The sequence below is a fragment of the Gorilla gorilla genome, chromosome 13 (assembly GCF_029281585.2).
Source record: "Gorilla gorilla gorilla isolate KB3781 chromosome 13, NHGRI_mGorGor1-v2.1_pri, whole genome shotgun sequence".
In the NCBI taxonomy this organism is placed as follows: Eukaryota; Metazoa; Chordata; class Mammalia; order Primates; family Hominidae; genus Gorilla; species Gorilla gorilla.
In genome coordinates this window covers 93357860-93377141 of record NC_073237.2, presented here as the reverse complement: position 1 = coordinate 93377141, position 19282 = coordinate 93357860, and the positions used below count along the sequence as shown (strand labels likewise).

Sequence of the window (19282 nt, the reverse complement as noted above, 5' to 3'; positions counted from 1 at the left end):
CAGCCTCCAGTGCCAGAGTAGGCTCAGAGAGACTCCAGTGCAGCCACATGGGGGAAGATTTATAGACAGAAAAGGGCAAGTGAGGCACAGAAACTGCAGGATTGGTTACAGCTCCATGTTTGCCTTATTTGAACATGGTTTGAACAACTGAACCTCTTTGATTTACAGAAATTCGGGGATAGGCACAAGAGCAGGCTACAGTCTGTTTACACCTCCATTTAGATTACAATTCGCTATGTACAGAGAAACCTTTAGGCCAAACTTAAATCACATGGGGAGGCAGCTTTAGGCTAAACTTGATTTCACAAATTTTCAAATTAACAAGTAAAAACTGTGGATATTATTCAATTTAATCTTTAAGAGTGTATTAATCAATATGCATTATAACTTCATTTTTGTGAAAACAAAAAAAGATATGCCTAGAAAAGGGTTATGGAGAGGGGACAAGGGACGTTTATTTTCTAAAACATATTTTTTATAATGGATGTTTTTTATATAACTTTAAAAAGAATTAGAAACGTTTCTGAAATATTAATGATTTCCTTAAATCTTTAGCTACATATATTTCTCCATAAAGAGCAGTTCCTCAAACTACATCACCTCAACCCTGATATTATATATTTTTATTTTTATTTTTATTTTTTGAGACGGAATTTCGCTCTGTCACCAGGCTGGAGTGCAGTGGCACGATCTCAGCGCACTGCAACCTCCGCCTCTCGGGTTCAAGCAATTCTCCTGCCTCAGCCTCCTGAGTAGCTGGGACTACAGGCGCCCGCCACCACGCCCGGCTAATTTTTGCATTTTTAGTAGAGACAGGGTTTCACCATGTTGGCCAGGATGGTCTCGATATCATGACCTCGTGATCCGCCCGCCTCGGCCTCCCAAAGTGCTGGGATTACAGGTGTAAGCCACCGCGCCCGGCCGGTATTAAACATTTTTAAAGTAAATTTATTAAATCTCAAAAGAAGCACACTTTGAATACTGAGGAAGAGACGTTGTAACCCATAAGCAGAGAGTAGGTAAGTAAAAGCAATTTCCACCACTCTCAGACTGGGCGTAGTGGCTCACGCCTGTAATCCCACCACTTTTGGGAGGCTGAGAGGGGAGGATCGCTTGAGGCCAGGAATTCAAGAGCAGCCTAAGGAAACTTAGCCAAACTCCATCTCTACAAAAGAAAAATTTTTAAAGCAATTTCACCATTCTCAACGCTTTTCTCTTTTTTATTAACCAAATATTTCTGTAACTCTTTTTTTTTTTTTTTTTGGTATTGAAAGACATGGGAGAAAGAAGAATTCCTGAATGCAGCAGACTGGGAAGGACGCACCACAAAACGCTCCGCGGTCTCTGGACACCCTATCAGCTAGTCCCGTCCCTCCTGGTGTCCGGTCTCGACCATCTATCCCGTGTTTTGGGAGTGCCTTTCCTTACCAGATTCTTCTAAAGCCCTGATGCACCCACCCTTAAGTGCAAGGTAATGCTTCTGCCGGGGGCTGTGCGTTCTTCCACTCCGTCCCACCTTTGCCGTGGACTAAACAGGAGCCACTGAACTCCCGGCCCTGCAGACTTTCACCAAAAACTCTAGGACTAAGTTAAAGTAGGGACTGAAATACCACACAGAGCTCGCTGTAAACCACCCGCTCAGCGCAGTAAGTCGGGATAGTCAGTAGATCTCAGCCCTTCAGGGACGCGCCTCCCCCTCCTCCGCGCAGCCCCCTGGCGCCCGGCCCCGCTTCCTGCAGCCAGGGTCTATTGAGGTAGGCGCGCCCCGACCTGAGACGGGTTGGGACTCGGCTGCGTCACGCGCGTGCTCTAAGCGCCCGGGGCCCCGCCCAGTGGCCGGCACAGCCAATCGCAGCGCGGGAAGGCGGTGGGGGCGGGGAAGGCCGCCTGGAAACTTAAATCCCGAGGCGGGCGAACCTGCACCGGACCGCGGACGTCTGCAATCTGAGAGGCTTGTTTGCTGGGGGCGCCTGCGCAGGTGCGACGGCTGCTGGTGAGCGCCCCCGACCAGACCGAGGGACAAGGCGAAGGGGTACTGGAGGAGGGAACCCCCTTTTAGGGACACTGAGAGGAGGCGGGCGCGACCCCTGGGAGTGAGAGCTTCTGCCCGGAGCTCTGCCAGCCTCGAGGTGGGGAACGGGGGAGGGCGGTTGGAGACCCCAGGGAGGCGCCGGCACCACTGGGAGGGCCCGGGCGGGGCAGGTCAGTCATCCTGTGGGCTGAAGCCGGACCGGACCGGGCGGCTTCATCCCCGCAGCCTGGCCGCGGAGCCCCCGCTCCCTGCGCCGCCGCAAACATTCTCGGGGCGCGGCGGCGCGGGCAGAGGGCGAGAGCAGGCGGTGCGGCCCCGGTCCTGGCCCGCCCGGAGCTCCGGGAGCTGCCTGCCCCGGTCCGGGCCCTGGCCCTGGGGCCCCTGGCTTCCAGCGGCGCGGCCTCGTGACCCTGCCCCGGTTTAGGGGAGCGAGTAGCACAGACCCAAGTGTGGGACGGCGGGAATAGTGGGCGCTCTCCTTCCCAGTGTCTCCTGGAAAGGGATTCCCGAAAGGTTTTATTCCAAAAGGAGAGGTTGGAAGACATAGCTCATCTGCTGCTGTGTATCAGCCAAGAAGGTGTGAGGTGGTGTTCCTTGGGGATCCGCTTGCATCTACTTGGGATGGTATGTCTTCATTAGTGAGGTTTTGCCTGGATGACCTCAGTACAATTGGTGCAAAACCTGGACCAACTCTTTCCTAGTTTTCTAGTTGTTGCCTTAAGCTTCTCACCCGTCAGGTATCTTTCACACCCTTCTCATACCCTAAATTATCGCATATGCTGTTTCAACGCCTCCAACTCTGCAGGCTGCTTTTCATTTTGGTGGGCCCATCAAATACCTCCACTTGGCCTGTTTCAGCCTCTTCCACAGTCCTTGGGGAAATGCTAGGGAGAATAATTGAAATATTTTTATTCCACAGGGGCTGTAAGATGGCTTTTTAGGATTGGTCTAATCAGATACTCATTTCTTTTTCTAGGTTTTGAAACATGAATCTTTCGCTCGTCCTGGCTGCCTTTTGCTTGGGAATAGCCTCCGCTGTTCCAAAATTTGACCAAAATTTGGATACAAAGTGGTACCAGTGGAAGGCAACACACAGAAGATTATATGGCGCGGTTGGTAACATCTGAAACTGTCCAGAGGGACTCTGGAGAGAATGGTCCTTGCTGTTGGGAGTTGATAGCTTCTGTAGAAGCTACAGAGAGTAGCTTCTAGACGCCAGACCTTACCAGGCAATAACCTAACAGCACCCATTATAGGTGCAATATGGGCATATATCTCCATTGTGTCTTGGCTTGGAGAATAGCTCCCAGAGAAGTATCAACCCATCCCTGGCCATGGTTTCTCTTCCATTTCTGCCCGCAAATCGGTTTGGTGAACATGGGTTGGGTAAGTAGACATAAAGTCCACCAGCTATATGTTTGCCTCTAGAATGAAGAAGGATGGAGGAGAGCAGTGTGGGAAAAGAATATGAAAATGATTGAACTGCACAATGGGGAATACAGCCAAGGGAAACATGGCTTCACAATGGCCATGAATGCTTTTGGTGACATGGTGAGTGTGGCAAGGATTGCTGAACTCTGTGCTGCTTCTCAGTTCTTCACCAAAATAGTCTTGCTTTTAACATTTTATTTACTTCTCCTTGAAGACCAATGAAGAATTCAGGCAGATGATGGGTTGCTTTCGAAACCAGAAATTCAGGAAGGGGAAAGTGTTCCGTGAGCCTCTGTTTCTTGATCTTCCCAAATCTGTGGATTGGAGAAAGAAAGGCTACGTGACGCCAGTGAAGAATCAGGTGAGACAGCGTCAGATTCAGACCCTGTCTCCACAGGAAAGCCAAGAAGGAATTGGTGTCATTGCTGTGGTAGATGGTGGCACAACATATGGTGATGGGTTTTTTGTATTTTTGGTTTTTGGTGTTTTTTTTTGTTTGCTTGTTTGAGACGGAGTTTTGCTCTTGTTGCCCAGGCTGGATTGCAATGGCGTGATCTCGTCTCACTGCAACCTCTGCCTCCTGGGTTCAAGAGATTCTCCTGCCTCCACCTCCCGAGTAGCTGGGATTACAAGTGCTCACCACCATGCCCAGCTAATTTTTGTGTATTTTTAGTAGCGACAGGGTTTCACCATGTTGGCCAGGCTGATTTCAAACTCCTCTCCTCAAGTGATCTGCCCGCCTCGGCCTCCCAAAGTGTGGCGATGGGTTGTTTTTTTTTTTTTTTAAAGAATATTCAGATAATTCAATTATGGGATACTGTATTTGTATTGGTCTTGTAAATTGACAGCTTTTTTTTCTCCCTTTTTAGAAACAGTGTGGTTCTTGTTGGGCTTTTAGTGCGACTGGTGCTCTTGAAGGACAGATGTTCCGGAAAACTGGGAAACTTGTCTCACTGAGCGAGCAGAATCTGGTGGACTGTTCGCGTCCTCAAGGCAATCAGGGCTGCAATGGTGGCTTCATGGCTAGGGCCTTCCAGTATGTCAAGGAGAACGGAGGCCTGGACTCTGAGGAATCCTATCCATATGTAGCAATGGTAAATGGAGCTCCTTATCTTGTCATTCGTGCTCTGCTTTTGGAAAGTGGAACACTTTCAGAGATAACAGATACTTTTTTCAGAATTCACATTTTATATGGTAGAATCTACATCTGCAAACCGTGAGTATTGTCATTATAAATTATTAACCTTTGGCCAGGCGTGGTGGATCACCTGTAACCCCAGCAGTTTGGGAGGCCGAGACGGGCGGATCACGAGGTCAGGAGATCAAGACAATCCTGGCTAACACAGTGAAACCCCGTCTCTACTAAAAATACAAAAAAATTAGCCTGGCCTGGTGGCGGGCGCCGGTAGTCCCAGCTACTCAGGAGACTGAGGCAGGAGTATGACGTGAACCCGGGAGGCGGAGCTTGCAGTGAGCCAAGATCGCACCACTATACTCCAGCCTGGGCGGCAGAGCGAGACTCCATCTCAAAAAAAAAAAAAAAATTATTAGCCTTTGCACAGTTCTCTGGTGAGATGGTCAACAGCTAATGGTTACCATAGAAGTAACATTAGATGGTTAACACACAGCTGTTCTTGCTTTTACATAGCATGGAGAATAAGCAAACCATTCTACATATAATAGAACTTTATCCATTGTGAAAAATTTTTTATGGACAGATTGACCTAGGGGTTCTCATTGAAGAAATGTCAACTAATTTTTCATTTTCAAATCAACGAATAGCATTTTATTTCATGGGACCATTTATAAGGGTGTTGATTGGAAATCCTAGGTTGCAAATTGCTGAGTGTTTCGGTTCTAGAACTAATGTTCCCCAGGAGGTAGATGGTAGTGATCAAGTCTCTCCCCCTTTAACTTTAAAAGGATGAAATCTGTAAGTACAGACCTGAGAATTCTGTTGCTAATGACACTGGCTTCACAGTGGTCGCACCTGGAAAGGAGAAGGCCCTGATGAAAGCAGTCGCAACTGTGGGGCCCATCTCCGTTGCTGTGGATGCAGGCCATTCGTCCTTCCAGTTCTACAAATCAGGTAAGTGTCATTTTATTATAGAAACTTAGGCAGAATTGGGAAGCATCACCGTGATTGATTCTTGGATATGACATCCTGCTTTGCAGGAATGTAGTATTTTGAGAGTGAGCATTTAACATAGTGATGTTTGCATTTGACATGAGAAAATACTTAGTTATGTTAAACTTCTCGTAAATATTTTTAAATGGCTATGTAATTGTATAGAGACAACCTAATTTTCCAAACTATTTTCCAGTTGTTGGGACTTTTTTTCTCAAAGTTTTTTACTACTGTAATTAGGACTGTGAAGAATCCCCTTCAAGTTTTTGTTTGTTTATTTTGGTGCTATTTTAGACTGACATCCTAGGAATAGAAAGGGATTATGCGAATTGGTGTTTGGGCTCAGAGATAAGTATCTAAATCACCTTAGCTGTAAACAATAGGTTTTATCTTTTGGATTTTCTTTTTTTTAGGTAGAAAATATCTTGAACTTAGTTGAAGTTAGTTTATTTCTAGTGAGTTGAGGTTGACTTTTTTCCTTTATCAGCCATTACTGTTTTCCGGCCAATATTGTTTGGGTCCTTATTTGGCATTTGTTTATGACATTTTACTGAATTTAGAGATGCCTCCCTTATGGAGGGTGGTAGGGTGGGTTACTGTCACATGTCACTTGGAGCTTCTCACCCCAGTATTGATTTTACTCTCCCAGGCATTTATTTTGAACCAGACTGCAGCAGCAAAAACCTGGATCATGGTGTTCTGGTGGTTGGCTACGGCTTTGAAGGAGCAAATTCGAATAACAGCAAGTATTGGCTCGTCAAAAACAGGTATAAAACTCAAAACTGAAAAGGGAATTTTTGTTCCAAATCAGTATTTGGATACAAGTTCACAAAAGCTCAATTTCAAAATTCCGAAAGTCTTTCTTCTACTTAGAGTGAACGCAGAAATATTAATGTTTGATTATAAGATTCCATACCAAGCTTTTTGGAGTTATTGCTATGTATTTGTAATATTTTATTACTAAGTTTTGAAAATTTTTAAATTCTGAAACACATTAGGCCTCAAGGGTTTCAGACAAAGGACTGTGGACCTGTAGGTTTGAGAGCTGATTGCTTTTTTCTGTCTAATTTTTCAACAAGGAACAGTAAGCAGAAACATCTGCCTCTGCTGGTTCTTTGTTAAGTCTGAAAGATCATCCGGGAGTCCAGTGGTCTGTGTGCATCCTTCTATTGTCATTGGATGCCCTGTCATCGAATTTCACTCCCCAGCTCTCAGGCTTTGAAGGTTGTCAGAATCTATTTTCTCACAATTAGCATTCTTTAATTGAGATGTGACATAAGGTAGTATGTGGGGACAGACTGCTACAGTGGAATTCCAGTTCTGCCTCAGTATCTTAAATAGTTAAGGACCCACAAGAATCAATATGTTCATTCATTCATTCATTTATTTATTTTTTGAGACAGAGTCTCACTCTGTCACCCAGGCTGGAGTGCAGTGGCACGATCTCAGCTCACTGCAACCTCCGCCTCCTGAGTTCAAGTGATTCTCCTGCCTCAGCCTCCCAAGTAGCTGGGACTACAGGGATGTGCTACCATACCCAGCTAATTTTTTTTGTATTTTTTAGTAGAGACGGTGTTTCACCATGTACGCCAGGCTGCTGTCGAACTGACCTCATGTGATCCGCCTGCCTTGGCCTCCCAAAGCACTGGTATTACAGACATGAGCCACCGTGCCCAGCCAGTTTTATTTTATTCTGAGATGGAGTCTTGCTCTGTCACTCAGGCAAGAGTGCAGTGGTGCAATCTCAGCTCACTGCAGCCTCCACCTCTCAGGTTCAAGTGATTCTCCTGCCTCAGCCTCCCAAGTAGCTGGGACTACAGGCATGCGCCACCACGCCTGGCTAATTTTTATGGGGGTTTTTTTGTTTGTTTTTTTCTTTTGAGATGGAGTTTTGCTCTTCTTGCCCAGGCTGAAGTGCAGTGGTGCAATCTTGGCTCACTGGAACCTCTGCCTCCTGGGTTCAAGTGATGATTCTCCTGCCTCAGCCTCCCAAGTAGCTGGGATTACATGCCCGGTTAATTTTTTTTTTTTTTTTTTAATTTAGTAGAGGCAGGGTTTCACCATGTTGGTCAAGCTGGTCTCAAACTCCTGAAACCTCAGGTGATCCACCCGCCTCAGCCTCCCAAAGTGCTGGGATTACAGGCATGCACCGTGCCTGGCCAATTTTTGTATTTTTAATAGAGACGAGGTTTCACCAGATTGGCCAAGCTGGTCTCAAACTCCTGACCTCAAGTGATCTGCCCACCTCGGCCTCCCAAAGTGCTGGGATTGCAGGCGTGAGCCACTGTGCCCAGCCTCAGGACATTTATAAATGGATATTAACAGCACTTAGAATAGTGCCTGACACATGGGAAGCACTGTTTAAGTATTAGCTATTATTATTAATGGAGCCAATTTTCCCTTGATTCCTTGTATAAAATGGAAAACCTGCTCCTCTTTCAGCTGGGGTCCAGAATGGGGCTCGAATGGCTATGTAAAAATAGCCAAAGACAAGAACAACCACTGTGGAATCGCCACAGCAGCCAGCTACCCCAATGTGTGAGCTGATGGATGGTGAGGAGGAAGGACTTAAGGACAGCATGTCTGGGGAAATTTTATCTTGAAACTGACCAAACGCTTATTGTGTAAGATAAACCACTTGAATCATTGAGGATCCAAGTTGAGATTTTAATTCTGTGACATTTTTACAAGGGTAAAATGTTACCACTACTTTAATTATTGTTATACACAGCTTTATGATATCAAAGACTCATTGCTTAATTCTAAGACTTTTGAATTTTCATTTTTTAAAAAGATGTACAAAACAGTTTGAAATAAATTTTAATTCGTATATAAAGGTGGGCCTTTTTTTAATGCATTGGCTTTTTGTGTAGTCAGGAAATATAATTAAGCTCTGAAATAATAACTTCATGTGCCAATGGTATGTTAGGAGAAAGATGCTAGCAGAAAGCTGGCTTCCTGGCTCTTCTAGTTATAAAAATACAGACTTTATATCAGCTGCCCAGTTACTGTGTGTAACCCAACTCCTGAATCTACCAAAATTTGATAAACAATTTGGAAGGACAAACTTAAATTTTTTTTTTTTATGAGACGGAGTCTCTCTCACTCTGTCACCAAGGCTGGAGTGCAGTAGCGTGATCTCAGCTCACTGCAACCTCTGCCTCCCGGGTTTAAGCAATTCTCTGCCTCAGCCTCCCGAGTAGCTGGGATTACAGGCGCGTGCCACCACGCCTAGTGTATTTTTAGTAGAGAGAGGGTTTCACCATCTTGGCCAGGCTGGTCTTGAACTCTTGACCTCGTGATCCACCTGCCTCAGCCTCCCAAAGTGTTGGGATTACAGATGTGAGCCACTGCGCCCAGCCCCTAAATTGTTTTAGTAAAGAAGAAAGCAGTTGACTTTTTAGAAAAGGAAATGTCTTCTTCCTTTGACACATAACCTCAAGATGGTTAGGTTACGTGATAAAAAGTGAAGCTGCTTGTTACTGGAGCCTTTCTGAATTGCTGGTGACCACTTTGCAGTCTGAGGAAGATGCAGGTGCAAGTAAGTTACCAAAGGTATTTTGTTTTCATTCCAAGTCTCTGATAACATATTCCACCTAGCTCTTCTAGAAAAGCTTATTTGTTAACTAGTGTTAGCAAAAATAAATGGTATGGTTAACAAATCTCAGGCATTTGGCAGTAGCTGGAGAAATTTGTTCAAGGTCCGCAAGAGATGAGGCTGGGCTACAAAAAGAGGCCTCTGGCCGAAGATGGATAAGAGATCACAAGTGAAAGGTCAGAAGTCACTAGGCCAGACTCTGGCTACCTAATCCCTGAATTAAAAATAAACTCAAAATGGGGGAAAAAAGGCTAAGCATATAGTTACACAGGTAGTAAATACAAATAAAGCGATATTTTTGCATATTTAAAATACTGGAAGAAAGTACACCAAACTTGTGGGTGAATTATGGGTGATTATTTAACTCGTTTAGTGAAAAGCATGTATTTTTATGAGCAGGAGAAAATAGTAAAGATATACCCACATTCTGCAGGCTAAAGGAGAGCCCTGTGTGTGTTTTAAAAGCCCATGTTTCCAGTCAAATAAAAAAATACCGGGGATGAGCTGGTGAAATTTAATCGAAAGGTGATCCATTGTGAATGCAATGGGAGGGAAGGGGCATGTGGGACTGTGTATCCCAAAAACCCTTCGATAGCCTATGTCCACAGCCATCTCTGGAAAATCCAGTCTACCATATTCAGTCTTGAGTTTTCTCTGAGAAAGGATTCCTTCGTCTTCGCAGCAGCAGGCTAAGTCGGTACTCTCCACAGATTCTTGGAACAACAACCCAGGCTCTAAAGAAACATCTAGGCACTAAATTGAGTGAAAGAGTGATGGCTTTTTATTCAAATAAAAAAATTTCAAATCTGTCAAAACAGCACCCCTCGGAAAACTAAAATAGAGATATTTCAAGATTTTATAATTTTCAAAGACCTTTGAAATATTTTAAATTTGTGAAGAGTTACAAACCTGATGTGTTGTCTAAAAGCGTTTTTCAAACAAGCCAGTAGACTTGAAAAATCTAGTCTGAAGCACAGACTTAACCAATATTTGCTGGGGATATGCCCCCAAATCTGGCCATAAACAAAATCTCTGCAGTACTGTGACAGGTTCATGATGGCCATGACGCCCATGCTGAAGGTTTACCGGAATGAGAGCAAGGAACACCTGGACCACCCAGGGCGGGAAAACGGCTTAAAGGCGTTCCTAAACCACAAACAATAGCATGAGCGATCTGTGCCTTAAGGACATGTTCCTGCTACAGATAACTAGCCAGAGCCCATGCCTTTGTTTCGTTTCCTGGAAGGAATACTTTTAGTTAATCTATAATCTATAGAAACAATGTTTATCACTGGCTTGCTGTCAATAAACATGGGTAAATCTCTGTTTGGGGCTCTCAGCTCTGAAAGCTGTGAGTCCCCTGATTTCCCACTCCGCATGCTATATTTCTGGGTGTGTGTCTTTAATTTCTTTAGCGCCTCTGGGTTAGGGTCTCCATGACCAAGCTGGTCTCGGCAAATATTTCCTATACTCGAACATCTAAATTGTTTGTTTTCTTACTTGAATTGCAAAGGAAGTAAGGAAGGGTGAGATAGAAATGACTGAGCATATTAAGAGGGAGGAGTTTGCTGATGTGGGAGTGTAGTTATGACACTTGGGCATCATACTAGAGGCTATGGACTTAGCAATAAGGAAACATCGACTCAGCCCTATGTGTGGTTCATGTGTATGTTTTGCCTATGAAAGTTGAAACTGTTTTCTAAATGTTATTTCCTTTTGTAACTGATAAAATTTCTAAAAAGCAAAGAAGAAACTTCTCTATTAAAAATAACATTAGTAAATGTATATATACAGTCATGTGTTGCTTAATGATGGGGATACATTCTGAGAAATGTGTCTTGGGTGATTTTATCGTGACGTGAACATCATAGAGTACACTGACACAAACCTAGATGGTATAGCCTATTACACAGCTAGGCTATATGGTACAGCCTGTTGCTCCTAAGCTACCCACCTGTGCAACACATCACTGTGCTGAGTACTGTACACAGTTGTAACACAGTGGTAAGTATTCATGTATCTGAACAGAGAAAAGTACAGTAAAAATACAGGATCATAATTTTATGGGACCACTATCATATATGCAGTCACTGACCAAAACATCACGCAGCACATGACTTGTGTGTATGGATATCTCAATTGTAAACGATTTCACAAACGTTCATTATCTCTTTTTAAGTAAGTTAATAAGTAAAACTATTACTAAGCTGCAACGTGTTCTTGTTCTGCAGTGTATTTATTCATTTGGATACAGTTGATCCTTGAACAATGCAGAGGTTAGGGGCACCAACACTTGTGCAGCCAAATATTTGCATATAACTTTAATTCCTCCAAAACTTTTCTACTAATAGCCTGCTGTTGACTGGAAGCCTTGCTGATAACATAAACAGCCAATTAACACATATTTTGTGTATGTATTGTGAAATACTGTATGCTTACAGTAAGCTAGAGAAAAAAATGTCATTAAGAAAATCATGGCCAGGCACGGTGGCTCACACTTGTAATCCCAGTGCTTTGAGAGGCCGAGGCAGGCAGATCACGAGGTCATGAGATCAAGACCATCCTGGCTAACATGGTGAAACCCCATCTCTAATAAAAATACAAAAACAAAATTAGCCGGGCGTTGTGGCCGACACCTGTATTCGCAGCTACTCAGGAGACTGAGGCGGGAGAATGGTGTGAACCCGGGAGGTGGAGCTTGCGGTGAGCCAAGATCGCGCCACTGCACTCCAGCCTGGGCAACAGCGAGACTCCATCTCAAAAGAAAAAAGGCAATCACAAGGAAGATAAATTATATTTACTAAGTGAAAGTGGATCATCATAAAGGTCTTTATCGCTGTTGTCTTCACATTGAATAGGCTGAGGAGGAGGAGTAAGAAGCAGGGTTGGAGTTGCTGTCTTGGGTTGCAAAGGCAGAAGAAAATCTGTGTATAAGTGGACCGTCAGTTCAAGCCCATGTTGTTCAAGGATCTACTATTTATTGGGCTCCTATGCAATAGCACTGTGCTAGGCTCTGGGGACACGAGTGAAGCAAATAGTCACACTCCCTCCCTTGCTTACATCCTTATGTTGCTGAGCCCATGCATAACCTCTATTCTTGCCACCATGACCACTTTGTTCGTGAACCCCAGGGTGGCTGGGGAAAGAAGCTGACTGGTATCCAGAAAAAGTTCATCCTATTCACTCAGTTATTAAAATCCTCCTCTGCTGAGGTCACCCTTTTGTGAGAATTCACATGGGATACAAATATCTTCACTTGTTTTTTTTTTTTTTACCCATTCAGAGATATCTGTTCAGATAGGCGTTCCCCAGACCCCTTTATCACCAATTTGCCAATCATGTTCATTACAAGTCTGTGGTCACCCAGCCAAATCATTAACCGTAGCCCATAGAATGGTATATAATCATACACCTGGCTATTTCTTCTTCCAAGCAAAATGAACAACCAAGTACACTGCTGAAAGTTTTGTTTCCCTTCACCTCTGTTCTCCAAGGATGTCTCAGAAACGTGCTGTGATCCCGCAGCATCCATTGGTTGGTGCCTGGATATTGTACAGAACCATCTATAAATCAGGCCCAAGTTTTCTCTTCCTCACCCAGTTGATGATAGGGAACTCTGAGGCCATAGGTGTGGGCTGGGAAAGAAAACATGATGTAGCAGGAGTTAGGACTGTCAGTGTTGGGACCCCTTCTTCCTGTAACTTACCTGTGCCTTCAGGGCCTCTTCATGCCCCATCACACATACAGTCATCCCTTGATATCCATGGGGGATTGGTTCCACAACCCCCTGCAGATACCAAAATCCACAGATGCTCAAGTTCCTCATATAAAATGGTGTAGTATTTACATACAACTTACACACATCCTCCCTTATACTTTATCTCTAGATTCCTTATGATACCTAGCACATTGTAAATGTTATGTAAGTAGTTGTTATACTGTATTTTTTTTTTTTAGGGAATAATGACAAGATGAAGAAGTCTGTACATGTTCAGCACAGACTATCCTTTAAAAAAAAAAAAAAATTGGGCTGTGCGCAGTGGCTCACGCCTGTAATCCCAACACTTTGGGAGGCCGAGGCGGGCAGTTCATGAGGTCAGAGATTGAGACCATTCTGGCTCGCACAGTGAAACCCCATCTCTACTAAAAATACAAAAAATTAGCCAGGTGTGGTGGTGGGCACCTGTAGTCCCAGCTACTCAGGAAGCTGAGGCAGGAGAATGGTGTGAACCCGGGAGGTGGAGTTTGCAGTGACCTGAGATCGCGCCACTGCACTCCAGCATGGGCGACAGAGCGAGACTCCGTCTCCAAAAAAAAAAGAAAAAATTTCTACCCGAGGTTGGTTGCATCCCACACAGTTTGAACTGTAAGGGCTCACAGATGCAAAACCTGCGGATACAAAGGACCAACTGTATACCACTTCATGTGATGTTGGAGTGCTGTTCTGCACGCCTAACTTTATGGCTTGGTGGATCAGACAATGCCCAATGTATGATGGAAAGCTCAGGTTGCAGGGTAGCTAGGTGGCCCATGCTTGAGCAGTCTCCACTAAGTCCCAGGAGCAAGCCAAAACTGCTTCTCAAAAGGAGAGTAGTTATCAGCGGAAGATGGCATGCTCCAAAGTTCTAGGGTCCACACTGATTTGCCTGTAGAGGCCTGCCAGTGGCTTCAGATAGTATCCCTATCTGCCACTGACACTTCAAGCACCATTGGATCTCCTGAAACATAAAGCCCAAGTGGGAGAGCAGTTTGCACAGCAGCCTGGACCTGTTGCAGAGCCTGCTTTTATCCTGGGCTTAAAACTAGCAGCTTTTTGGGTCACTTGGCAAATAGGTCAGAGAGTAACACACTCAGTTGAGGAATATGTTGCCTCTAAAATCCAAAGAGGGCCTAATGGTGTTATGCCTCTTTTTTTGGTTGTACAAGGGGCTAGATGCAACAACTTATTCTTCACTTTAGAAGGGATATCTCGACCACTAGACTCCTAGAAATTTTGCTGAAGTGAAAGGCCCTTGAATTTTTATAGGATTTATTTTCCACCCTCTGACATGCAAATGTCTTAGTAATAAGTCTAGAATAGTTGCTACTTCTTACTGCTTCCAGTCAGCATTATGTCATCAATGTAATGGACCAGTGCGATTGATATAGAAGGGAAAGGCAATTAAGATCCCTTCAGATTAAATTATGACATAGGGCTGGAGAGTTGGCATACACCTGAGGTAGGACAACGAAGGTGTATTGCGAGCTTGCCACCTGAAACCAAACTGTTTCTGGTGGTCTCTACTAACAGACATCAGGGAAAAAAGTATCTGCCAGATCAATAAGTGCATACCAGGTAGCAGGGGATGTATTAATTTACTCAAGCTATGAAACCACATTTGGAACAGCAGCTGAAATTGATGTCCCCACCTGATTAAGTTTCCAGTAATTTACTCTCATTCTCCAAGATCTATCTGTTTTCTTCACAGGCTATATAGGGGAGTAGAATGGGAATGTGATAAAAAGTACCACCTCTGCATCCTTCAAGTCCTTGATGGTGGTACTAATCTCTGCAAGCTCTACAAGAATGCAGGATTGTTTTTGGTTTGCTGTTTTTCTAGATAGAGGCAGGTAAGTGGCTTCCACTTTATAGCGTAATTGCCCTCACTTCTCAGGTCAGGAAACCAGTGTAGGGATTCTGCTAATTGTTGAGTATGTCTATTCCAATTATTCTGCAGCTACAGGGATAATGAGACTGGACCCACTGCAAGACAGACCTAAACTAAAACTCCATTGATCACCTAACCTCCCTAAGCCCCTACTCTCACTTGTGGACCAGAGTGATGCATTAGTTTACCTGGGGTACCCTGAGTCTGAGTTCAGAACCAATGTCTAGTAATTCCCCCAAAGTCTGATTATTCCCTTTTCCCCAATGCACAGTCAGTCAACTTGGTAAAGTGCTATAGGTCCCTTTGGGGAAGGCTGAGAGAAAAATGAACAGTATACAATTTTGGTAATGCAGTGGGGACACAGCCTCCTCATTATTTAAGGAGATATGGGTCTGCAAACTGGCCCAAGTCTTGGAATTGATTCAGGAGCTGTGACTCCGTTTTTTTGATTCGAGTTAGACTTTTATTTACTTGATTCTTCTTTTTATACAGAACAAATAAGAATTTAGTAGGCTTTCCATCTATTTTATTTCTATGGATACTATGACCAGCTAGCTAATGCCATAAGTCTCTGTAAATCAGACTTTCTAACTACAGTTTTGACTTTACTGTCCATTACAGTAACCATGTTCACCTTGTCTTTGGTGATTAAATGCTGCCACTTGGCCCCTGCTATCCTGGGATCCAGTTACTCTCCTTATACTTAAGAATCCCATTCAGTGGCAGCAGTTCCCACTGTAATTTCTGACCTATACAGAAGAGCAACCACAGAGCTCTTTAAAAATATTGGAACTCCCTCACAAATTTATTTCTCATAGTCATAACAGAAAGTGTGTCCTGAGCTAGATGTGGTAGCTCACACCTATAATCCCAGCACCTTGGGTGGCCAAGGTAGGAGGATCGCTTGAGCTCAGGAGTTTGAGGCCTGCTTGGGCAATGTAGCAAGACCTTGCCTCTATAAAAATTTTTAAAATTAGCCAGGTATGATGGTGCATATAGTCCCAGCTACTCAGGAGGCTGAGGCAGGAGGGTCCCTTGAGCCCAGGAGTTTGAGGCTACAGTGTGCTATGGTCACACCACTGCACTCCAGCCTGGGCAATAGAGTGAGCCCTGACTCTAAAAAATAATAATAAATAGAAAAAGAAAGCATGTCCTCTTGTTAAAGATTTTTCAATGACACTTGTTCAAGGATGGTAAGGCTGACTTTTTCAAGATCATCAGAATAGATACAGGGACCAATGCAATAGCATTTTACAGCGAGGGAGAGAGATTGGGCTCAACTCTGAATACAGTTTGGGTAAGTGGGAATTTATTGCCAAGGAGTAGGGTGGGGGTCAGTGGATTGAAAATTACTAAGAGGAAACTTCAAGAGTAAGGAAAGATTCTGGCTTAACTGACCTAACAGGATTCTTGCTGAAAACAGGCTGGGGTGTTGAGACACTACCTGGGGGATGGTGGAGGATGAAGCCCTGATCAGATATGGAGGATGATCAGATATTGAGCATGGAGGTTCTTTTTTTTTTTTTATGCTTTAAGTTCTAGGGTACATGTGCACAACGTGCAGGTTTGTTACATACGTTTACATGTGCCATGTTGGTGTGCTGCACCCATCAACTCGTCATTTACATTAGGTATTTCTCCTAATGCTATCCTTCCCCCCTCTTCCCATCCCACAACAGGCCCCAGTGTGTGATGTTCCCCGCCCTGTGTCCAAGTGTTCTCATTGTTCAATTCCCACCTATGAGTGAGAACATGCAGTGTTTGGTTTTCTGTCCTTGTGATAGTTTGCTCAGAATGATGGTTTCCAGCTTCATCCATGTCCCTACAGAGGACATGAACTCATCATTTTTTATGGCTGCATAGTATTCCATGGTGTATATGTGCCACATTTTCTTAATCCAGTCTATCATTGATGGACATTTGGGTTGGTTCCAAGTCTTTGCTATTGTGAATAGTGCTGCAATAAACGTACATGTACATTTGTCTTTATAGTAGCATAATTTATAATCCTTTGGGTATATACCCAGTAATGGGATGGCTGAGTCAAAATGGTATTTCTAGTTCTAGATCCCTGAGGAATTGCCACACTGTTTTCTACAATGGTTGAACTAGTTTATAGTCCCACCAACAGTGTAAAAGTGTTCCTGTTTCTCTACATCCTCTCCAGCACCTGTTGTTTCCTGACTTTTTAATGATCAGATAGCCTCCTATTTTTTAACTATGAGTTGGAATTTGCTGCTTTTGATATAAGAAAGTTCAAAGTTTCTCTTCCTTGCTTTGTTGTGTGTTCTAATTCTTTTCTGCCCATCCCCCAGTAAAGAAAAGGCTCAGTATGATTTCTTGAATAGATTGTTTAAGCTATTTTCAAAACAGGACTTGGTCAGGGGCAGGTAGTCTTAAATGTTCAGAAGCCACTGGATGGAAAATTGTGAGCACATAAGTGTTTTTCTTGGTCAACCATGTCATTTTATAACCAAAGTTTGACTTGACATACTGGAATTAATCCACACGACTTTGAAAAGAATAAACTCTTTAAAAAGAGAGCGAGAGCTCCGAGGGTGTTATGAGAGTCACTGTCTCCAACCCTATTGATCATATTGTGGCAGAAGAAATAGAGTCCTGCCATGAATTATAATTTTCAGGTTAAAAAAAAAAAGCAGTTTGTAGGACAGTTTGAATAATTTAGTACAATTGTTAAAAATACAGACATGCACATTCCTGTATGTGCATTTTTAAATGTTCACGAATGATATAAGCCAGATATATTTCTTAGAGGTGCTTGAAAAAAGTTATTTCTTCTTGGGCTTTATTATCTCAATTTAAAAAAATTAAGATGCATAATTCTCATAAGATAACAGATTCAGAAGAATATAGTTCAAGAAAAAAAATTAAAGAACTCATAAAGGAGAAGGAGGAGGAGGAAGAGAGTGTGAAACAGGAGCCTCAGATAACTTGGTAAAGGCATGTCTCCCATTTGGGAACTGATGTTCCTAAGATCCGCACTGACGCTGCTCAGCCGGTCCATCACACAGCAAAGGCGTGAGGAAGGGTCACTGCCCAGCTGGACTCCAGGGTGGTCCACGCATGACAGTCACACCAAACCTTCATGAGGATGTGAACTGTTGGCTCCAATTTACCATTCCCAGCAATTCCACTCAGATATTTGTATACCAGTGTTCACAGCAGCGTGAACTGCACAGCAGGTGGAGTAATGTTCCATTGTGTGCATATGCCACATTTTGTTTATCCATTCATCTGTTGACGCACATTTCGGTTGTTCCCACCTTTGGGCTATTATTAATAATGCTGCTGTGAACATTCCCAAGAGAAATAGGAAGACGGCTTTGCTAAGAACTAAAAAAGGGATGGACAACAAGGGCATATACCCAGGGGCAGTGTTCTACCATGACAGCTTTACTGAGAGCAGAGTAGTTCTGCTCAGAATCAGAACACTTGTTCCCTATAGCCCCCCTGATTGCCCCACAACCACCACCGCATACTCCCCTTATCCCAACCATGGGCAGCAGATTGAGCTATTAACAGAAGTGTCCTTTTGCTGGATTTCTCAACCCTTTCCTCATCCTCCACATAGAGAAACAGTAACAGATTGCTACTCACCCAACACCCAGGGCAAGTCCAATGCAGGTAGGAGTAACAGCAAATCCTTCAATTTCTTGATTCTGCTCTTAAAAATCTTAACAGAGGCCGGGCACGGTGGCTCACGCCTGTAATGCCAGCATTTTGGGAGGCCGAGGCGGGTGGATCACCAAGACCAGCCTGGCCAAGATGGTGAAACCCCGTCTCCACTAAAAATACAAAAATTAGCCAGGCGTGGTGGTGGGCACCTGTAATCCCAGGTACTCGGGAGGCTGAGGCAGAGAATTGCTTGAACACGGGAGGCAGAGACTGCAGTGAGCCGAGATCGCACCACTGCACTCCAGCCCAGGTGACAGAGCAAGACTCCATCTCAAAAAAAAAAAAAAAGACTTAACAGAGCATTTCACGGAGAAGGGCCATGAGGGAACATCACCTGGGTGATGGTAACATTCTGTATCTTGATAAGGATTTGAGTTATACAAGTATACACATCTGTCAAAATTCAAAGAATGTACACTCAAGATCTGTGCGTTTCATTGTATGTAAATGTTACATAAAAATGTTGTAAACAAATATTGAACAAATATACGCATGCTAAAGTATTTAAGAGGAAGTACTGGTGTCTGCAAAACAAAAATTTTTTTTCCATTTTCTGTGGTAAAATATACATAATATAAATGTATTATTTTAAGTGTACAATTCAGTGGCATTAAATACACTCAGAAAGTTGTGCAAACATCCCATTTATTCATTTCCACAGATTTTTAAATTCTCATTCCAAACAGAAGCCCTGTACCCAAAGAGCAATAACTCCGCATCCTCCAATCCCCACTCTCTGGTAACCTCTA

General features: G+C 43.7%; 1 protein-coding gene across 5 annotated transcripts; it reads left to right on the top strand.

Moving 5' to 3' along the window:
* The first annotated feature begins 1338 nt into the window (after nucleotides 1–1338).
* Nucleotides 1339–8427, top strand: CTSV (cathepsin V). Of its 5 annotated transcripts, none has more exons than XM_055350014.1 (8): nucleotides 1339–1471; nucleotides 3009–3144; nucleotides 3461–3583; nucleotides 3678–3824; nucleotides 4333–4557; nucleotides 5387–5552; nucleotides 6241–6358; nucleotides 8034–8427. In XM_055350014.1, the coding sequence occupies exons 2-8, from the start codon at nucleotides 3019–3021 to the stop codon at nucleotides 8131–8133; spliced, it is 1005 nt and encodes a 334-aa protein (XP_055205989.1). In that variant the 5' UTR covers nucleotides 1339–1471; nucleotides 3009–3018; the 3' UTR covers nucleotides 8134–8427. The 5 variants fall into 5 exon arrangements, with proteins under 5 accessions (XP_055205989.1, XP_004048364.1, XP_055205987.1 ...); XM_004048316.4 differs by lacking the exon at nucleotides 1339–1471 and adding an exon at nucleotides 1749–1993; XM_055350012.1 differs by lacking the exon at nucleotides 1339–1471 and adding an exon at nucleotides 1886–1978.
* Nucleotides 8428–19282: the final 10855 nt, after the last annotated feature.